Source organism: Triplophysa rosa, linkage group LG12 (genome assembly GCF_024868665.1).
Source record: "Triplophysa rosa linkage group LG12, Trosa_1v2, whole genome shotgun sequence".
NCBI classification, from domain to species: domain Eukaryota; kingdom Metazoa; phylum Chordata; class Actinopteri; order Cypriniformes; family Nemacheilidae; genus Triplophysa; species Triplophysa rosa.
This window is the reverse complement of record NC_079901.1, coordinates 17,401,564-17,421,243: the sequence shown is the minus strand read 5'-3', so window position 1 is coordinate 17,421,243 and position 19,680 is coordinate 17,401,564. Positions and strand designations below refer to the sequence as shown.

The window sequence follows — 19,680 nt, the reverse complement described above, 5'->3', positions numbered from 1 at the left end:
AATTGGCAACAACAAGACTCCCAACGCAGAGCTGTTTGTTACTTCACTCGTGACTGATAAAGTTGCAGATGTACGACAAGACAATTGGAATGTAAAAGAGCAAATGTGAGTCATTCATTCTATGGCGCATCTGTATGAGAAAGGCTCTCGTATTGATCCACGGAGGAAAAAAATCCTTTTTATTCCCCTGATGAACAAAAGCAAATGATCTTATCTAAATCAGTCTTAAAATTAGTCGACCTCACAATAGCTGGTTCTTACTCTTGTAGATGTGGAAAAAAATCAATGCTGAACCAGAAAAAATTTAAGTATTGCAGAATGTAACCTGAGGGGTTTGGTTGTATCAAACGTCTTGATGAGGCTGGCGACCTCATTTGTTAATTTGAATTTTTAGTACAAATACTAGCGGAAAATAATTTTCACGTAATCTGTAATCTGTAATTATGTATACTTTAGTTCAATGTCAGGAAGAGTCTGACACCGCTAACTATATTTCCTTGCAGTGACCTTGAATTCCAATCGTGTTTATTCAAAAGAGGAGATTACAGGTGTGAAATCGTGGAAGCAACTAAACGTTCTGTAAAACTCTCCTTTGAACCTTATCGTCTAGATGCCCTTTCTCAGACGCACAGATCATAGACCCGATCCCTTTGCTCCTCTTAATAAGCCATCCCGACGTGTACCGGTCTTTCTCTTCCTCTGTTTCTCTAAGAGGCAAAAGGCAGGAGTTTAATTGAATTTCTGGGCTTTTAATGTCTGCATCAGGATAATCAAAGCAAGGCAGTCTGGAGTTGTTTATCGTGACCTTGAGAGCATCAGCAATGCCACATTCACACTGATAGCCACTGAGCTCAATAAAGGAAAAATAAATATTACTGCATAGGAAGTTAAAACTGCAGAACTCTAGAACCTAAAGCTCTACTGGGGCACAGGCCCCCATTACTTTTCCAATTTTTTTCTTGAAAGCCTGCTTAAAATATCCATGTATCTTAAACATACTGAACATGAACATTATTAACATGGTTTAAGGCATAAATGGCATGCACTGCATGGAAATGAAAGCAGAGATAATTGTCCTGCATATTTGCATTCTTCTTCAATGATGACAATGAATAATTACAGCTTTTCAAGAATGTACAATTTCAAGAAACCAGTCATTTCAGTTGCTGCAACTAAAATAAAGAGCATAGTTAATCTAAAAAAACAAAGGTCACCCCAAGTTTTCCTGAGACCTTTTCTCAAATGTCCGAGACTGGCTGAGGTTGTACAGTAGTTAATCAATAATCAATATTATTTAGAAACTTACTTTAGTTTCATCATGTTTTCATAGTCTACCTCAGTCACATGTCGTCACCTCTGCTCGCCTGCGTGCTGCAGTTGTTGGAAGGAAACACAGACGCGCTCGGACATGGATTTCTGCGCAATAGGACGGCACGAGTCACCGCACGAGTTTGTGTTTTCGGTTGAATTGTTAAAACTTAACTATAGATTTATACTGGGGCACAGCATATTTATACTGGGGCACGTGCCCCAGTTAAAGGGGTCTAGCGACGCCCCTGCTTGAGACAATATCCCTGGCCATCATATCAATAAAGTTATCATGTTTTTAAATAAATTACGCAATCCCTGTAAGCATAAAAATAAATAGAACACAAAAATATTAGAAAAAATAACAAACCTAAGTTTTTTTCCCACAGCTTATTCTAATGCACCCTGGGATTGCTTTCTTCATGAAAGATACATGCAATGAATGCTGCCTAAATGTATAGAATACCTCAGAAATGACGTATTTTTGTATGCAAACCCCGGAAGCGAGTTAGCATTTTAGCAATTCTGGTTCCATTGCCCCAAAGTCTATGGGTTTTATTGAACGGGTTTTTGAAAATCGCCTGAAATAAGGTCTGTGGTAAACAAAACCTCTGAATATTTTCACGTTTTAAAGGGGCAATGAATTAAGACCTCAATTTTAACCCAAGCTTTTGTTGTATGAGAGGGACTCGTATTCAAGCGAACATCCTTTAAGTGTCAGAACTGAAAACGCCCTTGTTACTGAAATTACAACTGTTATTGACACCAGCCTCAGCGAACGCCAGGTCCTGGAATGCACCTATCATAGAACACCGCCTCCACAGAAAAATATCAACGACTACTTCTCGAGCCCCACCCACTGGTTCGCGAATGACTTTAGCCACACATAGTACACTGGTAACCATAGCGACATATTTTTCGGCTAAAGATTTGTTTTGTCCATTAAGCCTGGCTCAGATTACAGGATTCTCGGCCAGAATTTACCCCGATTTCCCCTCCCGAGAATCTTTGAAAAAATCGGGTCTAGAACCTCGATCGGGTCCGAGATTCGGCCCAGATTATCACGTAATGTGAGGCGTTCACAGATCGAATCTTACACCTCCCAATCTGCTCCGAGAGAAATCGGGGCCGCCCCGATCATATCAAACATGTTTGATATTTAGGATTTTAAATCGGGGTGATGACGTTGGTACTTTCGCAACAGCCAATGAGAGGCACATCTGCAAGGTGACGGAGGTGACTGACAGACCTTTAAAAATGTCGACCGCGAAAGCTCCTACGTTGGACAGCGGAGATGGAAGGACAACTTGTGGCAACAGCATGATTGTCTATATAATGTATCCTCCAAAACATACCACAACCGCACAGATAAGGAAAAGAGCTGGGGAGAAGTCGCGTCGGTTTTAAATGTACCGGGTAAGTTAACTGCTAACGCGCAGCTTGTAGTTTCGTTCAACAGATGGTTATTTGGCTATAGGCATACAGATAACATGCGTTTATGTGTTTGTTTTTACGCTGTGTCTTATAATCACATTGGCATATATCTTTATTCTCGGCAGCAACTATTTTTTTTCTTACGTTATTTATTAACATTAAACTTAAGCGGCTCGCCCAAAGCACAGTCATAACTTCAGCCCTAGCAAAAAGCATTATAGCACCCCCTGCTCAAAATACGTTCCCGCGGCTTTGGACAGACAGACAGAGAATCATTCAGAGAGCGACAAAGACGTTACACAACCGTTGCCAGGTGAGATCACGTGAAATTAACTTCGCAATGTCCCTTTGTTTACTTCTGTTTCCCGGTGAGATGACGTGAGAGGCGTCCTCTGGTATGATAATCTTAATATTATCCTGTAGTTTGGGTGTCTTAGAATGTCTTTTGATGTGCAATTATGAAATAAAAAAACTTCCAATCAAACTTTCTAAATTTTTATTTTTGCACTTGCTACTTTAAGGTTTATTTATAAACACAACTTTACGCCCCAACGTTTTCTTATCTGGACATTTCACATTCATAAATGCAAGTTTACAAAGGGCAAACCTATTTTTGTAGTGCTTGAAAAAGAGATTCAAATGTAGATGTGATGTCAACATCTAAAAATAGTAAACCCATTAAAACGGTTACTATTAGCTCCTTTTACAAAACTGCATATCCTATGGATATGTAAAATATGTGTAATTTAGTTGTACACTGATGAGTGTGAGCTTGTTTAAGAATTTAAATAAAATAATCTGTCAAGATTCTCCTTATGTGTGTGCTGCAACCAGAATTTTTAATCTTTCCGGATTTTAAAACTCCTGTAGTCTGAGCCAGGCTTTAGTTTAAACTAAACTGCGCTGTGTTGTGTTTATGCTCGTAAGGCTACATCACACAGCGCTCTTTTGCAGTGTTGCCATGTTTGTTATTAATAAGCGCTTTTATGCTTGTTGCTTGGTCTTAGATCAAAAAGCCTCGGCACTTAGGTCTTAATAAATGGTCTGTTGCAGATTTTAAGAATTTTTGGTCTTATAAAATATATAAGCAATTTGCATTTTAAATTTTGTTTTGTCTTGTCTTTATTTGCTTATTTTTCTGTGAAGATCTGGCAACCCTGTCACTTTAGCGAAGGGCTCAAGAGAGCGGCTAGCCCCGTGTCATATGTGCAAAAGTGAGGACTTCTTTCACTGTTATTTTTATTTAGAGCGACCAAGCACCAAACATGCAACATTGTGCAGCGCCTGGTTGTGGAAGAACACAGTCGCTTCCTTCGGATTCTGATACTAGGAATGCGTGGTTGAAGTTTATTTTTAAGTACGTTCCTGCTCACGTGGGTGAAACATTGAGCATTTGTTCGCGTCATTTCACCATGGATTCCTTTGTGAAAAAGGCGCTGGATTTGCGGAGAGACTAAAATTAAAAAGCAGTGCTGTGCAGTCAATATTGGATCCGACAGGAAAGCAATCATGTGAGTAAAACATATTTGTACTACGCGTCACTATTGCTTTGTTAGAGATCGTTAGAGTTATTACAGATGATACCGTCGATGTCAGACTGAAACCTAATCTCCATTTTCATGATTTTAATATTTTTAGAAGTGGTCACCCTTCATGTTTGTCTGTGGGGTTTGCAAAAACTTGATCAATAAAAAGTATTAAAAAGAGCTTGTAAACTTTGACAACACAGTGTTTAATTTCTGAAAAAAGTTGCATTTCCTGTAAAGTGAAAGTCCAACAGCGACGACGTATCCAAACAGATACATATACTGTATATATTAAATACATGGCTCGGATATGATGGCTGTTTGAGAAACGTCTGGCATTAAAATGTAAAGCTTGTAGTTCCTTGTCCTTAATCACGTAAAAACAAATTGTTTTCTCAACAACCTTCTTAAAAAAAGTGTGTAACAGCCGACAGAGAAGAATGGTGCGGAATTCAGAATAAAACCCCAGTTACCTTGGGGCCTGAAGCACAATTTGATTAAAAGTTTGTTTTTCTTCCTCTCCTCCGTAACGGAGGGGCCCGTCGATGCAGCTCTGACAGTTAATTGGACTTGGCAGGGCCAGAAGTTCATTCGTCAGCATTGTGTGGGGTTTGCCAGAGAGGAACAGGACAATCAATGTCCCCCAGGACGGCCGGTAATCAGCCGCAACACTACCACGGAGCGCAGGGTTAAACATCAGGAGACTGCAGGTGCGAGAGGATCTGAAGCCTACCACTAATACCATAACCCCCCCACCCTGACACCACCTACCTCAACAACATAATCAGCCCAGCATGTTCAAGGACAGCACAGAGGCAAGGAAATGTGTGAGGTGGTGCCCAAAGAACAAACACACCGTATGCGTGTCCATGAACGTCCACAATATATTTTACTGCCAAAAACAGCATAAAATAAAATCGGGTTTAACCATTCATTTAAACAGCACTACATCTTAAGTAGTATTTAATTTATTGTGTGTTATCCATATGAGGATTACCATTTATTGATTGGAGGTACTGGGAGTCGATCAATCACGCAATTGAACGTGCTGAGGCTTCCGCTCGGTCTTAAAGCCTTCTTTTGCTTGGTTGTATTGCGCAAATTTAGCCGCCCAGTAAAACGAAGTCTCTAAAATGTAATCATCAATGGCCTTTAAAAGCAGCACCAATGAAACCAAGGCTTACGGACTTGTTTGTATGTATTTAGTGGAACCATAAACTAGCTCATGAGAGAAGGTCCTTCACATTACAACACGACCTCTAACGCCAACAGTAATCTGTGCTCCGAAGCTGCGAAATTAACATCAAGTGTGTAAAGCGATCATCAAATGTAATGATCAATGGAATAAACGGAATCCTGTAGCGCTAAACTTCATAAACATGGAAATCAACCTCAAAATCAAGCGTGACTCAGACTGCGAAACCACCACAACAGAACCTGCTCCTCTATTAGTATGCTGCCAGCATTTTACGCCTGCAACATCATCACTTTCTCACACATTTAGACACCTCCAAAACAGTGATAGGCCTTTATAGTGCCCGTATTAAACCTAAAGGCTGTTCAGGACATTCCAGAATCTGGCTTTACATCTTTTGTGGACATCTATTTGATGATGATAACCAGCACGGGGAGGCGTAAGTGATATCTGCGCAATCACAGGCACTGCTATCTTCTCCGACACTCACCGAAATGGCTGGACCTTTTCTAAAAAGCCTTCATTTGAGAAAGTCGCTGACTGTGTTCTCAGACAATACCGCTGTTATCAACAGCACGCAATATGGAAATAACCATGGCAGAGAAATATGAAAGCTACAATAGGGCGTACGGGACGTTACTCCAAAATTAATTGTGCTTGAAAACAAACAAAAGGCTTATAAAAAGCAGATACCCTTGTGGAATAGCAAAAATGTATTCAGGGCTAAGTTAAACAATACCAGTGGGGCAGTTTTGAGAAGATTTTATGTATACACGGAAGTGTGGGTAATAGAGAAAGCACATAATTTTGCCCATTAGAGCTGGTCAGTTAATAAATGAGAACAGTGGGGGCCGGTTACGTGCCCTTTCTCAATTTCACCGGTAGCCTTTACAAACACCACCACAGTGATTTATTTTACAATTTATATTAAAACACATCATCTATCAATGCTCTAATCGGGAGGGAACACACACACTCACACACATCCTAAATCCTTTGAAGCAATGTCCAAAGATCGGCGCAAACTTGTTTCAAGGAGAGCCGTTTCTTTTGTTTTGACTTTTGGTGCCCATTATATTTTCATTCCGCCCTCATCCTCCTGTGTGGAGTTCTGAGAGTTTGGGGTCACTCACAGAGCATCAACAAACAGCAGCCCCAGTCTCTCGCTTTTAACAACAGACACGCAGCGGCAGGAGCCATAACTGAGCCGCCTGCAAAGCTCGAGGGGCTGAACTTTGTGTCTGCTGACACACACACATAGATACACCTGGGCAGTGTTGATCCAATGAGAACAGGGAGATCTCAGAGTGAGGCCTGCTCCCTCGCCACCTCTCGCAGCGTGCTTTGATTCTTCAAAGTCACAGGAAAAGTCTGTATTGATGGTAATATCCCAAAGTTGCAGCTTTTGACCGTGACAAGCACACTGCTGGGCTTTTTAAGAAAAAGCGGTGATTATGTGGTACACACATTCCTACGGCTATATAATGAGGTATCCCGCTGATTGAGTTTTGTTTTTCCTCCAGTCCAGTATAAATGATTTGTGCTTACAGATGAGCCACATCAGTTGTCACTCTGTGTTTGGAATTTTACATTACTAGTGATCGTTTTATCTGTCATCATTTTTGCAAGCACAGAGCTAAACAATAAGGATGTTTTCTTGTGGGAAATGGGTTTTTGGAACATTATGGTGTGAATCCCATGTGAAACCCATGCGATAACATGTAAAAACACATGGGATGACATGTGCGACATGTGGTGATATGTCTCCACATGTGATCACATGTTCTTCACATCCCATGGGTTTTTACATGTTATCCTATGTGTTTCGCATGGGAATCCATGTGATCGCATGTGGAAAAACATGTGAAATTCATGTGTCTTTTCTGTAAGCACCTTTATTTTTAAGAGTGTATGCGGTTTTTGAAGCTTCTGCATTTTGAGCCTAAAAGAAGATAACATGCAGCATTTTAACCCTCTGGGGTCTAAGGGTGTTTTGAGAGCCTTCAGAAGCTTTGACATGCCTTGATATTTGTGCTTTTTTCAGTAGTTTATAAAAATACTAATGGCTAAAGTCTCATATCACTGTATTAAGCATGCGCTTGTGCACTTGCTACACTGTGTGTGCACATGCTTGCATTTTTGAGATAATTATGTTTATGCGTGGTTAGTAAAGAAATATTTTTAAAGTTCCCTGAAATAAGGCCAGAAATGATTGACTTGTGTTCAACTAAAGAAAGGAGGGGATATGTCATTCCAAATGTATAAGAGCGAGTAAACTATGAGAGAATTGACATTTCCAGTAAACTATTTCTTGAAGTTGAAAAGGTTTTTTAAGACCATGAGAAACAATTCAGTTAAGTGACCCTAAACGTTAGGTAGTGACATGTATGTACACGGTAGAAGGGAATGATACAAAAATACTTGTGTCTATAATGTAACTATTAGTATAAATTCTACACTGTCTAAAATCATTAACACATTTTGGCTATGACGACATATGGTGATGTGTTTATCATTTTCAACCCATCCTACTGTATTTACAATTTAGAAAAAAGCCTCACATACAGTATATATACAGTATGCACATACAGCTACTACATTATGTTACCCTGGTAACATTTGCTGACCTGAATCAGCAGAATTCTCACCAACAACATTGAATGCATCACAGAAAATGTTTTCAGCTCCAAAAAAACATAATATGTAGTGACAACTTGGCACTGGCCTGACTGGACAAGATACAGTTCTGTCAACTTGCTGTGGGCTCACACTGGCCCTGGGCCAAAGGGTCATCTCTATCATGGAGCTCTACTGCATGCCACCAAACCAGGGGGAAAACACAGAACATCTGCTAGCAATATTATATATATATACTGTATATATATATACACACCCTACATATATACATAAAACAAAGGCAGTAAAGCCCTGATGAGTGTGAGCTGAGAGAACTTTCTGGTGCGGCGCATCAGTATTTGGAGCTTTTGAAAGCACAGAGGCAGCCGTGCGTCGAGATTAAAGGAGGCAAAGAGAGAAGAGAAGGATGAGAGAATCGGGAATAAGAGAATGATTTATTTAACTGCTTTGTAGATGACAGAGGAGAGCGGGAGAGAACGTGTCCTTCCTCGCCTTCAACTTTCCCTTCTTGCCCTCTCTTGAACGCTGCCTGTGTCGTCCATTTTTAAGATGTTTGTTCCTTCTATGTAAATTTCTCTCTGGTTCTTTTTTCTCCACTCTAATCGCGCCATCCATCTGTCTCCTTCAATTCAGCTCAGTTTAAAGTTCAGTTCAGGTATCTTCAAGTCTCCCCCCTCTCTCTCTCTCTCTCTCTCCCTCTCTGACAGCGTATCATGTCAACTAACTCATGTGGCTCAGGAATGGCACCATCTGTTTGTGGACCTCTGTTGATAAATGAGGTGTCGCCAGCAGGTGAGCATTGAGGCCCCTGGCGACCCCTAGCATTCCATTTCTTCTCCCTACAAAGAGCGTTTTTGCACACCGAGCGCTAATGCCAAAAAATTGTCTCGTAAACTATTCCCAAGACAACTGCTATTAGAAGTCATTAGTTGGGAGAGCTGCGAAACTCATGATCTGACTCATCCAAACAGTCAATCCATGGGACGACATCCTGGTGCTTATTTCCCCATCTGACATTAATCATTCAAATAGCAGTGTATCTGTAAAAGAAGATAAGGAGAGTAAGCAAACGAAATAATGGCCGCTGCTTATCGTTTGTGCAGACATCAGACATGATCATTCACTCCTAAAGCTTGCATTTTCACCTAAAATGAAATCATCTTCCTTTTCTGTTGCCAATAGAGACTGCTTTTTGTTGTCATGGCAGTCAAGCTGCCACCGAATCTTACAATAATAATTCTGCAATGCTAATGTAACTGTGTGTCTACACTGTGGGAGAGAATTATATCATGATATATTGTGTAACTTGACAGAAAATCTCATTATCGCTGCTGAAGAAATAATGCAAAGCGGTATACTTTTACTTTTCGCGGGAATTATTTTATTTGTCTATTCACAAGTTTTACCTTCAAGCTACTTAATTTTGTCCCATGAGGCTTGAGGAGTACTGTCTGAAAAAATTTGGATTGGAAAACAATTGAAGTTCTCTTAGGCCATAACAACTAAAAACAGCAAAACTACAAAATGTGAGAGTAGAAAGCAGATGTTAAAGCACTCATTTTCTAAAATAACACCAGGGACACAAAACCAATGCAAGTCAATGGGTACCGCCGTTGTTCGATTACCAACATTCTTCAAAATATCTTCTTTTGTATTCTGACAAGAGGGCGAGTAAATGATGACAGAATTTTCATTTTTGTCATTTAATCTCATGAACCCCAATGTTCTAAATTAGGCTCAGATCTGCCAAAATACCAGAGATGCAGTCAGATATTTCTATCCGAATTACAGTATTTCTCATCGAAATAATCCATGCAAATGATCTCAACTATGTTATCCACATTTATTCCAAAGCTATACTCTCTTGACTGTCAAATGGTCTCGCTTTATATTTCCTTTTATTTAATTTTAGGAGAGGCATGTCATGTTGATACTTAACCAAGATGATACTTGACTGTTGACACTGAAATATAACTGAGAACACCTCAAGTCTCTTGAGCTATATACACAACCTCCGAACAAAAATTCTCTCTAGTTGATGACAAGCGGAAGAACTCAGAGTTCCCGGAAAGCAGCTCACCAGCTCCAGATACATAAAAAACTATTACATGGCATCCATCCTTATCCAGGACTGATCAATTTCTAACAGAGGAATCTGTAGATGTATCCTAGAGAAACTTTTTTTCCCTGGAAACACCCCAAACTCAACATTCTCTTTGGTCCTCCGGTCCCACCAAAAACTCTCAAGCTTTGAACAGATTATCAAATTGAAACCCTGTTGCCAAAGCAGTGGAAATAAATTTTGAGACATAGAAACCGTTAATGCACAATGTGACTCTAATGCTTCACGGTAAAAGCGTAATGTAGATTAGCACAAAAGCCTTTATGTCTCTGATGACCTTGAAGTGACTTTTAACACCTGAAGTTTCCCGGCTGATCCAAGGTTATATCTTTTCTCCGCAGCATGACAGACTTGACGACTCCATTGTCTTACGGCAATAGCAGATTGACCTCAGCAGGAAAGAAATGACAGGCCCTTTATATTCACCTCCCTCTTTCTCATGCCTTCATTTCACTTTTATCCCCTCATCCTGGCGATAAGCTCCACCTTTCAGTTTTCATTTCTGACACAAATAGCGGGCTCCTGGTGGGTGCTCCAGTAACGCTGCCCGGCCTCTTTGATGCCGCTCCAGAGCGTCAGCGCAAAGCCCATCCCTTCAACTCTAATGCTCCACAGCCACCAAAAAGCAGCTCTGCTTTTCATAGCCGTATCATCCCCATTGCTTAGCATTATCCTATACACTCCATTCATTCAGCACACCCGTGATACTCTGCTTTATTTTACTCTCAAACCTCCTCATTGACTCCGGCAGCAAACATTTCAGTCTGTGACCCATAAGCCCTGATTGCGATTAACGATCTATGACTATTCGTCTCTGTTAGCTAGCCAGATTCTCAATGTGATGACAGAATCCACCGAGCTTCCCACCCCTCATCCATGAGAGAGAGAGAAATTGACCACCATGAATGGCAAAAAAAAATGATGCACCATTTATGTACGAGTGAAAAAAGAGGTCAGATTTAATTTAAAAATTGGCTCTCATTCCTCATTTCTACAGATGAAAGCTCATAAATGAAAAAGCCTGGCTTAACGCCCGGAATGGAAATAAAAAAGTTATGAATAATGCCTCGGTCTCAATCACCAGGTCTGTTTTAATAAGGTGGATTAGTACAGAACAGCACCTGCTCAGACGAACGTCCAGAGACACCCGTCAGGCTGGGCGGGTGTAAGCATGAGAGGTGGGTTCCTCTCCTCTGCCCCCCTCTGAGGACCCTTGTTAAGGTCTGCAAGTGGATTGTGCTCTAGGAAATCAGAGTCATTAGCGTCGTCCGTGGCTGCGCCTCCTCTGCTGTGGACGGTTCCTCGGAAAACTGGTGATTTACAGACTGTTGGTAATCATGAAATGGCTCCTTTGTTAATGAAAATGCCCATAGATCCATACGCAGCCTTCTGCGTCCATCATTCACTGGTAAATATGTGGCAGTTAGTGAGCTACAACCAAGTGGTACAGACGCACTGGAAAATGTAACAAAGTGGGTCAAAACATGCGTCTTGAATCAGAAAATCAGCATGTCTGATGTCATGTTTATTGACAATGGCTGTACATCATTGACTAACCGGGACAGAAAGGAGCGTGTTCTTACAGGCGTGATGTGACAAGTTTTCAGCGATAAGCAATTTGTCTGTTCACACTGAACGTGAAACATCAGCACAATGTGACATAGGGATTTCAGATCTTTCAGAGATTTCAGATGTCCAAGTCAACGTAACTTATCATTGCTTTAGAAAAAAATATTTTGATCATTTGACGCTTCGCACGCACATGCTAACTGCTAACAACAACATGCTACATTTACATTTACATTTAGACACATGCTAATACTACTTGGGTAGTAAAAATGCAGTGCATGTGTCCTATGCTGTGACCAAAATTTAGAAAACGAACTGTTAATAATATATTTTATTAATACAAATAATTAATATTATTAATACAAATAATCATAATACAAAAGATCAATTCTAGTTTTTTCTACATTTTTGCTGGGATATTTACGGTGTATTTGTTAACTACCCATCTATGGTCAAAGATCAAAAGGTCTGCTTTCCTAGTTCTTGGACACTACAGACGTATAGTTTGTTGTTCCTCCTCCAAGTTCCTCCCAACATAAATATTAAACAAGTCAATATCCCTTCCACCCTCAACCATTAGCCTGTTTTCCTCTCTTCCGGCAGATTCTTAAGCTATCACCATTTAGTTGATTAGATAGTGAATATTGATGGTTTTCCATTTTGTCCCCCAACATTTAAGCCACCGAGTTAAAGGCCTCCTTACCAATTCATCCTAAACAACCAATGACAGTCAGTCTGATTTTCAGATGCAGACTGATTCCACCATCTGCTTATCATTCTAATTATGATAAAGACCATTTCGTCAAATACTGAGACGAAAAAAGACATTCCATCAACCCAGCTTTCCACCCACCCATCCGTCTATTCATCCATTCATTTGTCCGTTTGTCATCCATCACCCTGACCCGTTGTGTATTTACCACACCTACAACAGCTAATCAATAAAACCAATAAAAATTGACAACAGTCAACAACAAATTTCATTTTAGATTAGTTTAGGTCTTTACGTTATACACGGGGCTTTCTCTGTGAAAGCTGTTAGATACAGAAATAATTTCCATTAAAAAAGGGAGAGAGTACGGAGCACGCCGCATTCTGAAAAGTGAACATAAGTTGTCCAAAGCAAGGGGGCACTTTTATACCACTTTAAACCCTTCCAAGAAGGTCATAGTAATTTAGTTTCATGTGGCCTGCTTGGCGCTCCAAGTGATTTGACAGAGCTCTTGCGCTGTTCGATGCTTCAAGGCGTTTCTCGCTAGGGCATAACATATATTTTGGAAAAACGTGGAGTATCCAGTTAATGTACAAACTTACAGATCAAGAGTAAGTTTCAGCTCTGTTTTTTACAGTACCACAAAAGGCCTATACCACAAGACCACTAAACATCTGTCCTCCATGATTTGCAGGTTTACGGGTAATTACTTTGCAGTAGTCACGCATGGTCATAACACTGTAAAGCTAGGCTCTGGATGAGAGGGAAGGGGATAAGTGAGAAACACAGCAAATTTGCAGTGGCGTCTAGGGACTGGCGCAGCCATTAACTATGTGAGAGCGAGAGGCCCTTAATGAAGTGAACTGTGCTCTCAGAGTTAATGAGAGAGTGAACTCACCACTGGAGCAGTCCAGTCCTCCCCAGCCCGGCTCACACTGACACGTATCCGGAGATACACAACGACCATGGGCGCACTCCTCAGAACATCGAGCTATCAGAGAGAGAGAGAGAGAAAAGAGAGCTTTAAATATGACAAAAGTATACTATTAATACACTTTACAAGATGTTTGGTGGTACCCCATAAAAATAAGAGGTCTAATCTTGCATAAGAAAACAATCTGGGAATGTGATCAGGATGCCATACGCAGGGGTCGGCAACAGGCACCAGCAGCATTATTTTGATTATTTCGCCGGCAGATGGTTCTGAAATAGATCTGTCACAATCACATGAATTTGTCTTCAAAATAAAAGTACGAGAGCTTTTAATTTGAAAAGTTCTGAAAGATATTCTAAGGAGTCTGTCGATCGCTAGACACACTTCCAAAATAGCGGTCATGAAATATGGGGTATGAAAAAACTAACAGTGAAGTATTGAAACGTTTGCTTATATCGCGGGGCCTCAGCACCAACACGTGAACAATAACAAAGCAAATTCAGCTTCCCTTTTTTTTGAAGGTGCCATGCTTCGTCTCGTGGTGCCGTCTAATATTACATTCTTTGCAAACAGCGACTTCGTTGCAGATAAGACACACCGGCTTTGCATTCACAAAACTAGGTAGGATGAATGCTTAGTTGTCGTTCCATTCCTCTTTGTATGCCCTATGTTTGCTGTCAACTTTCCTCTTTAGACTCTTTGATAGTGCCATTTTCTCTCACCATCTAGCTAGCTTAAACGTTAACATCACTCTGCACACAACGTAATGGCGTACCCCCAGCAGGAAAAAATAAATGCAGTTTAGTATGTGAGGAGTGTAAAAAATAGGCTACGTTAAATAATTATATAACTATATTTTTAAATGTAGACTATTGTAGTTGCATTTTTCATCAATTCATTTCTTAAATTATCCTTTGACTATGTTCTGGCCCGCCATCTAGCGGCGAATTTGTTTTTTTGACCAGATGCCAAACTTACTTGCCAACCCCTGCCATACAGACTTCTGCAGCCCAAACCTCCTGCAATGCATAATTTAGCCACCCTCAAATGTCTGCTGATGTATCGATATAGCGGACAATGACCAGACTGGCCATTTTCCAAAGATAGCTATCACCTATGCCCAGGGGCCAGTAGGACATTCTGTCAAAGTCCAGAACTGCCGTCCCACGGCCGCGACTAGGGGCGGACTGGTGGACGTATTATTAACGCGAATGCATGCAACGCGAAGGCATTAGCAAGTCGGACACGTATGCATGTAACACAATGCACACGTTACATACAAATCCAGGGCCGAATTTGCTTCCCAGTCCGCCTATGCTTCCCTACCACAACTGTTACCAAAGCCTTTCTTAGAGCTGCACCTGTAAACACGTTCGCACCAAGCGATTTCCTTGGTCAACATCTCAGTTTATCACATGAACTGGTTGCTCTGTGCAAAACGAGCAGACGTAAGCAGCCACAGCCGCAAGGCAACAAGCTGTAAATCCCTCCAAATTTGATCAGGCTGCACTTTGCCACAATGCTCGAACGCAGCCCCGGCCAGCCTCCGTGCTGTTTACGAAGTGTGCAGTTCTCTTGATCATTCCTATTGAACAACACAGCGTCAAATTGATTGTCCGTTGCATTAGTATTCCTGTCTGGTCCCTTGCATTCAGTCAGATATTTAGATTGGGACAAGTATTATAATGACCTACGTGGACTTTTTCAGCAGGACAGTAGATAGGTGAAAAAGATGAATTAGAGAGATGATGTATAGGCGTAAAGCATGAATAATGCCTGAGGTAGTGAAGGTCACCTGGCCAGCAGGACTCTGAGCGACAGGCTCTTATCTGAGTAAGGAAACAGTTGGCCCCCAAAGCTTCTGGAACAATCCACTTTGATTGGAATCAGCAGTGACTCTCAAAGTATGAGCGGAGGAGAGCATGTACTTTTAGAAAAAAGTGTGAGATGCCTTATCTTTGACCATGAAATATATTTAGGATGCTTTTATCAAAAGCGCAGAGTAATAAGGCTGGTCATCCATTTTGTTGAAAGAAAACTGATAAACGCAACATGATGACCAACCATTTATCTTGTCCACCGAATGCATGTATTATTGATTCTATTGGGAATGTGAGAGAAGTCATCCATAACCTTATAGAGATAGTTCACCCAGAAATGAAAATTCTGTCATTCATCATTTACTCACCCTCCTGTCATTTCAAACCTGTATGACTTTCTCTCTTCTGCAGAATACAAAAGAAGATATTTTTAAGAATGTTGGTAACCGAACAACGGTGGAGTTTTGCATGAGAAAGAAAGTCATTCAGGTTTGAAATGACAGGAGGGTGAGTAAATGATGACAGAATTTACATTTTTGCAGAAAACTATCACTTTAAACTTGATATACACAAAATCAAAGTTTGTTAATAAATTCAGCTTCTTTGAATAAATAAATTCAGAGAGATTTTTAGTATTTTCCAATTTTTTAGTACTTCCATCTAATGTGTGTGCGCCTTTACACCACACAAGTCCCACTCAATACAAAACCATTTTTCAAATTCTGTCACGTTCATGGGAGCCAAAAGTATGACACAAATCTTAAATGTCAACACCACGGGAACAGAGGCTTACTCTGGTAAAAGTAGGAGAGCTGCATACACGTTATGTTTTGCTTATGATCATCTTTTTTATTCTTTATTTTTACACAGATTTTTACTTTAGGGAAGGGGTGCAAATGAATTTCTGATGCAAGGGATGTTTTAAAAATATATAAGATTTTATGCATTTAGTACACAGTACATCAGAATGCATAAAGTTCCTTATAAATGTTGTATGAAGACAATAACACAGTGCTGTTTTGTTTGGCTTAGGTGCAGCCTTTCGGAACGGATATAACAAATATTGTGTATACAAATGAACGATGCTCATAAAAGTGAATTAATACGCCTGCTTGTTTTGATGCTGGCACTCTCTAAAGCTGGCGGCAGTGGGTAAAGGATGAAGAGGACTTGCCCCCATTCCTGGCCAGCATGGCTATAGATTATCACTCATTCAGCCTTCGACCAGCCCCTCACTGCACAAGCACAGGAATGAGATGGGGGACGGGAGAATCCCGAATACCCAGAGGATGTTGCTTACTGCAGAAATGCTCCACACACAGAAAATGCTAAACCTGCCACTGGCAAATAATGCAGTATGGATTTACACAGGACCTGAGAACCTGATATTCAAACGTGCCAGTTCTCTTCCAGCTTACGAAAAAACAAAACCCTTAGTGTTTTGTGCTGACAAAGACATCAATTTGACTTCCTGAAATCAATGTAGCTATGCAACGCCGCAGAGGCAAGGTTACAAAACTTTGTGACGAAATAATTGATTTTTGTTATAATCAGCGATTTCTGATCAGACAGCAGAGAAGAAATGATAATTTGTCACATCTTTTCAGGAAATTAAAATTAATTTATGTAGTGTATTGTAGGTGAAAGGATAAAACGCACCTTGTCCCTAGAGCTGAATTGACGTACGTGTCTATAACGCTTGAGAAAATAGGTCCTGCGTTTTAATTAAAATTCAGTGAATCTTCCTCCTTCTACACAAAAAGTCTATGTCTGCCGGCTCGGGTGAAAAATGAAGGCTTTCATTTTGATAAAAGGCTAATCTAACTCATTACACAGTGACGTTATCATACCATGTAACAATGGGGCTAATTGTAATTGTTATGCATTATTATACTGAATATTCAGATTTAAACATGCTTCTTGACAATCAGTCAATCAATCAAATTAAAAGCCCAGAAGTTGTTCCATTTTTTATATCCTAACATATGCACTTGGAAAAACTGAAATCAAATGCTGACAAAACGCAATAGAGAATGTGAAGCTACGTCACGCCGTGTTGAATGTTGTGGCATCTTGGGAGGATCACTGCTAGTGCGTTCATGGAAGTGTTTCGTTTTTCTTGGTTTTTAAGGAAATATAACTATGGTAGGTCGGTCTTGCTATGTTAAAAACTGCAATAGCATTACGCAGAGTTGTTCAGAAAAGCCCCTGGTTCTTTCACTTTCGATTTCTCCATATATCAACCAAAACAAGTAATGGTACATATCAAAACAATAAGAGCAGTGGAGTATGATCCTCCCAAGATGGTGGCACCACTGCAACATGCAACATAGGGCGTCACGCCAGCTCAGCACGTCACGTCAGCATCACATTCTCTATGTAATCACTAAACCCATCATTAAATTCAAAACTTCTTCAGACTGGTGCACAGGACTTTATTAGAGCATCTCCAGCAATAAGTCACAGCATGTATATAGCTTCATCAATACTGCATTACTAAATATTTGAGAGTCTTCTGACCAGATGGTATGAAATGATTTGGCTCCGTGTAGGATTCATTCTGCAAAGTAAAGTCATTTCATCTCAGTATATTATGTGCAAGATCTGCCTCAACTTTAACGCACAACCCACACTTGAAAAACACAGCTGCTTTCAAGCACCAAATTATTAAGAAATCTTTTAATTTTTGAAGGCCAACCAGCTGCTACACTCACGCAGTCCTATAGACGCTCACTGACACAGTTGGGATTGCTGATGCGCACCCAGGTTTAAACACACGTGGCTGAACACATAGTTCAATCGCAATCAAACTGTACTGGTCGAAGCCATTAATGACTTTACCAAATGGCTAATATTGCACCTGAGAGAGTGATAATACAAAAAGCAGCTGATAAAAGGCATACGAGAGGATAAAATCAGAGGGGCTCAAATGGAAGAATAAGGCAAAGATCAATATACATGTAATGAAAATTATTTGAATACCTTCTTCTTGTGGTGAACATAACTACAGTAGTTCTACAAAGCTCTTAATCCTGCCAGTGAAAGCAGGAGGATTATTCACAAGAGCGCAGACAGCGAAAAGAACTACCTGCAGATCGACACATCACAATATAAGTGGAGTACTAGAACATACACCTTATTTAATTTGCTGGTCAAAGGTCAACAATGGTCAAACTGAAAAATGTCTATGTGATGAAAATATATCATAAGAAAAGGAAAAATATAATTAGAGCTATTAATGTTAATAATGAATTTTTTACTCAATATCTATCTACCAAGAATTCTAACAATTTTCTGCTATTTTCTAGTTCTCAAAAATCGAAACTAAAAATGTATAATCGTCATCAATAATTAATCATAAAAACTAGTGATGCACCGAAATGAAAATTCTGCACCGAAACAGAAAATTAATCTTTTTTTAAAACTCTACATAACTTTATTAATATTAGTTTAACCCACTAAAAACACCACAATTGGACATAACATTTTAAACCATAAATACCGTGTATTATTCTTTATTTCTTTGCAGCAGAATAGATTTTTACCTTTTTCACCAATTATCTAAATAATATCAAGTTCTAGAATTATTTTATAACTATTAAATGCATATTACTAGTCAAGTTACAAATTCAGCACTCGATAATACAAAGAGTTTATATATGGTACACAATCATTTAAATGAAAACAACAGGCAAAACAGTGGCAGTGAGTCATGTCATGTGAGTGGGTTTAAAATGCGCTTCAATGCAGCACGTGCCACATGACAGTCCAAGAGCAACTGAAAACTACATCATCAGTTACAGACAGATCAATCCGCTGATCATTTACATCTATATGTAAAGAGGTGGTTGCGTTTCAGATTGCTTAAAAACGCATAATGCCATTTTTGACCGAAAATTTCCGGCGACCGAAATTTCGGTGCATCCCAAATAAAAACAATTATAATCTTCAATAGCCTTTGGCTACAGGTATTGCCTGAGCAATTTAGCAATATACAATAACACTGTACAGAATCAATTGATGTGCGGTCACGCGTGTGTGTATATACAGTATGTCTGGACAAACACGGCTCATCTAATCAGATCTTAGCCAGAGTTTTACAAAGCCTGGTTTCATCAACTATGTAGAGCCAAGAGGTTCACTGGCTGAGGTCACTGAGGGAAAAACTATGCTTACATTTTCTCCACAGATGGCACGGTTTCATTGCAGCAACAACAACTGTTAACATGAAATTGTTTCAGCTATTGTGCAGTAATGAGAATATTATTGATTATAGTCATTGCCTCCCTCCACTCAGACAATGTCAAAACTGATCCCTATCCCAGCTGCACCTAATCCCATGGCTGTTAGCGGTGCCTTCAGGCTACAGATAGAGCTGGCCTCAATCCCACTCAATAAGGACAAAAACATGAGATCATCTTTA

The 19,680-nt window shown here is 40.0% G+C and overlaps 1 protein-coding gene across 3 annotated transcripts in view; it reads right to left on the bottom strand.

Annotated features, from left to right (window-relative positions):
* The window catches only part of megf11 (multiple EGF-like-domains 11), a 109,553-nt gene that overhangs the window by 56,119 nt on the left and 33,754 nt on the right, over positions 1-19,680 (bottom strand). For all 3 annotated transcript variants that reach the window (XM_057347593.1, XM_057347595.1, XM_057347594.1), the window contains exon 6: positions 13,402-13,494. In XM_057347593.1, coding sequence (XP_057203576.1) covers positions 13,402-13,494 — 93 coding nt within the window. The remainder of the gene's footprint in view (positions 1-13,401; positions 13,495-19,680) is intronic.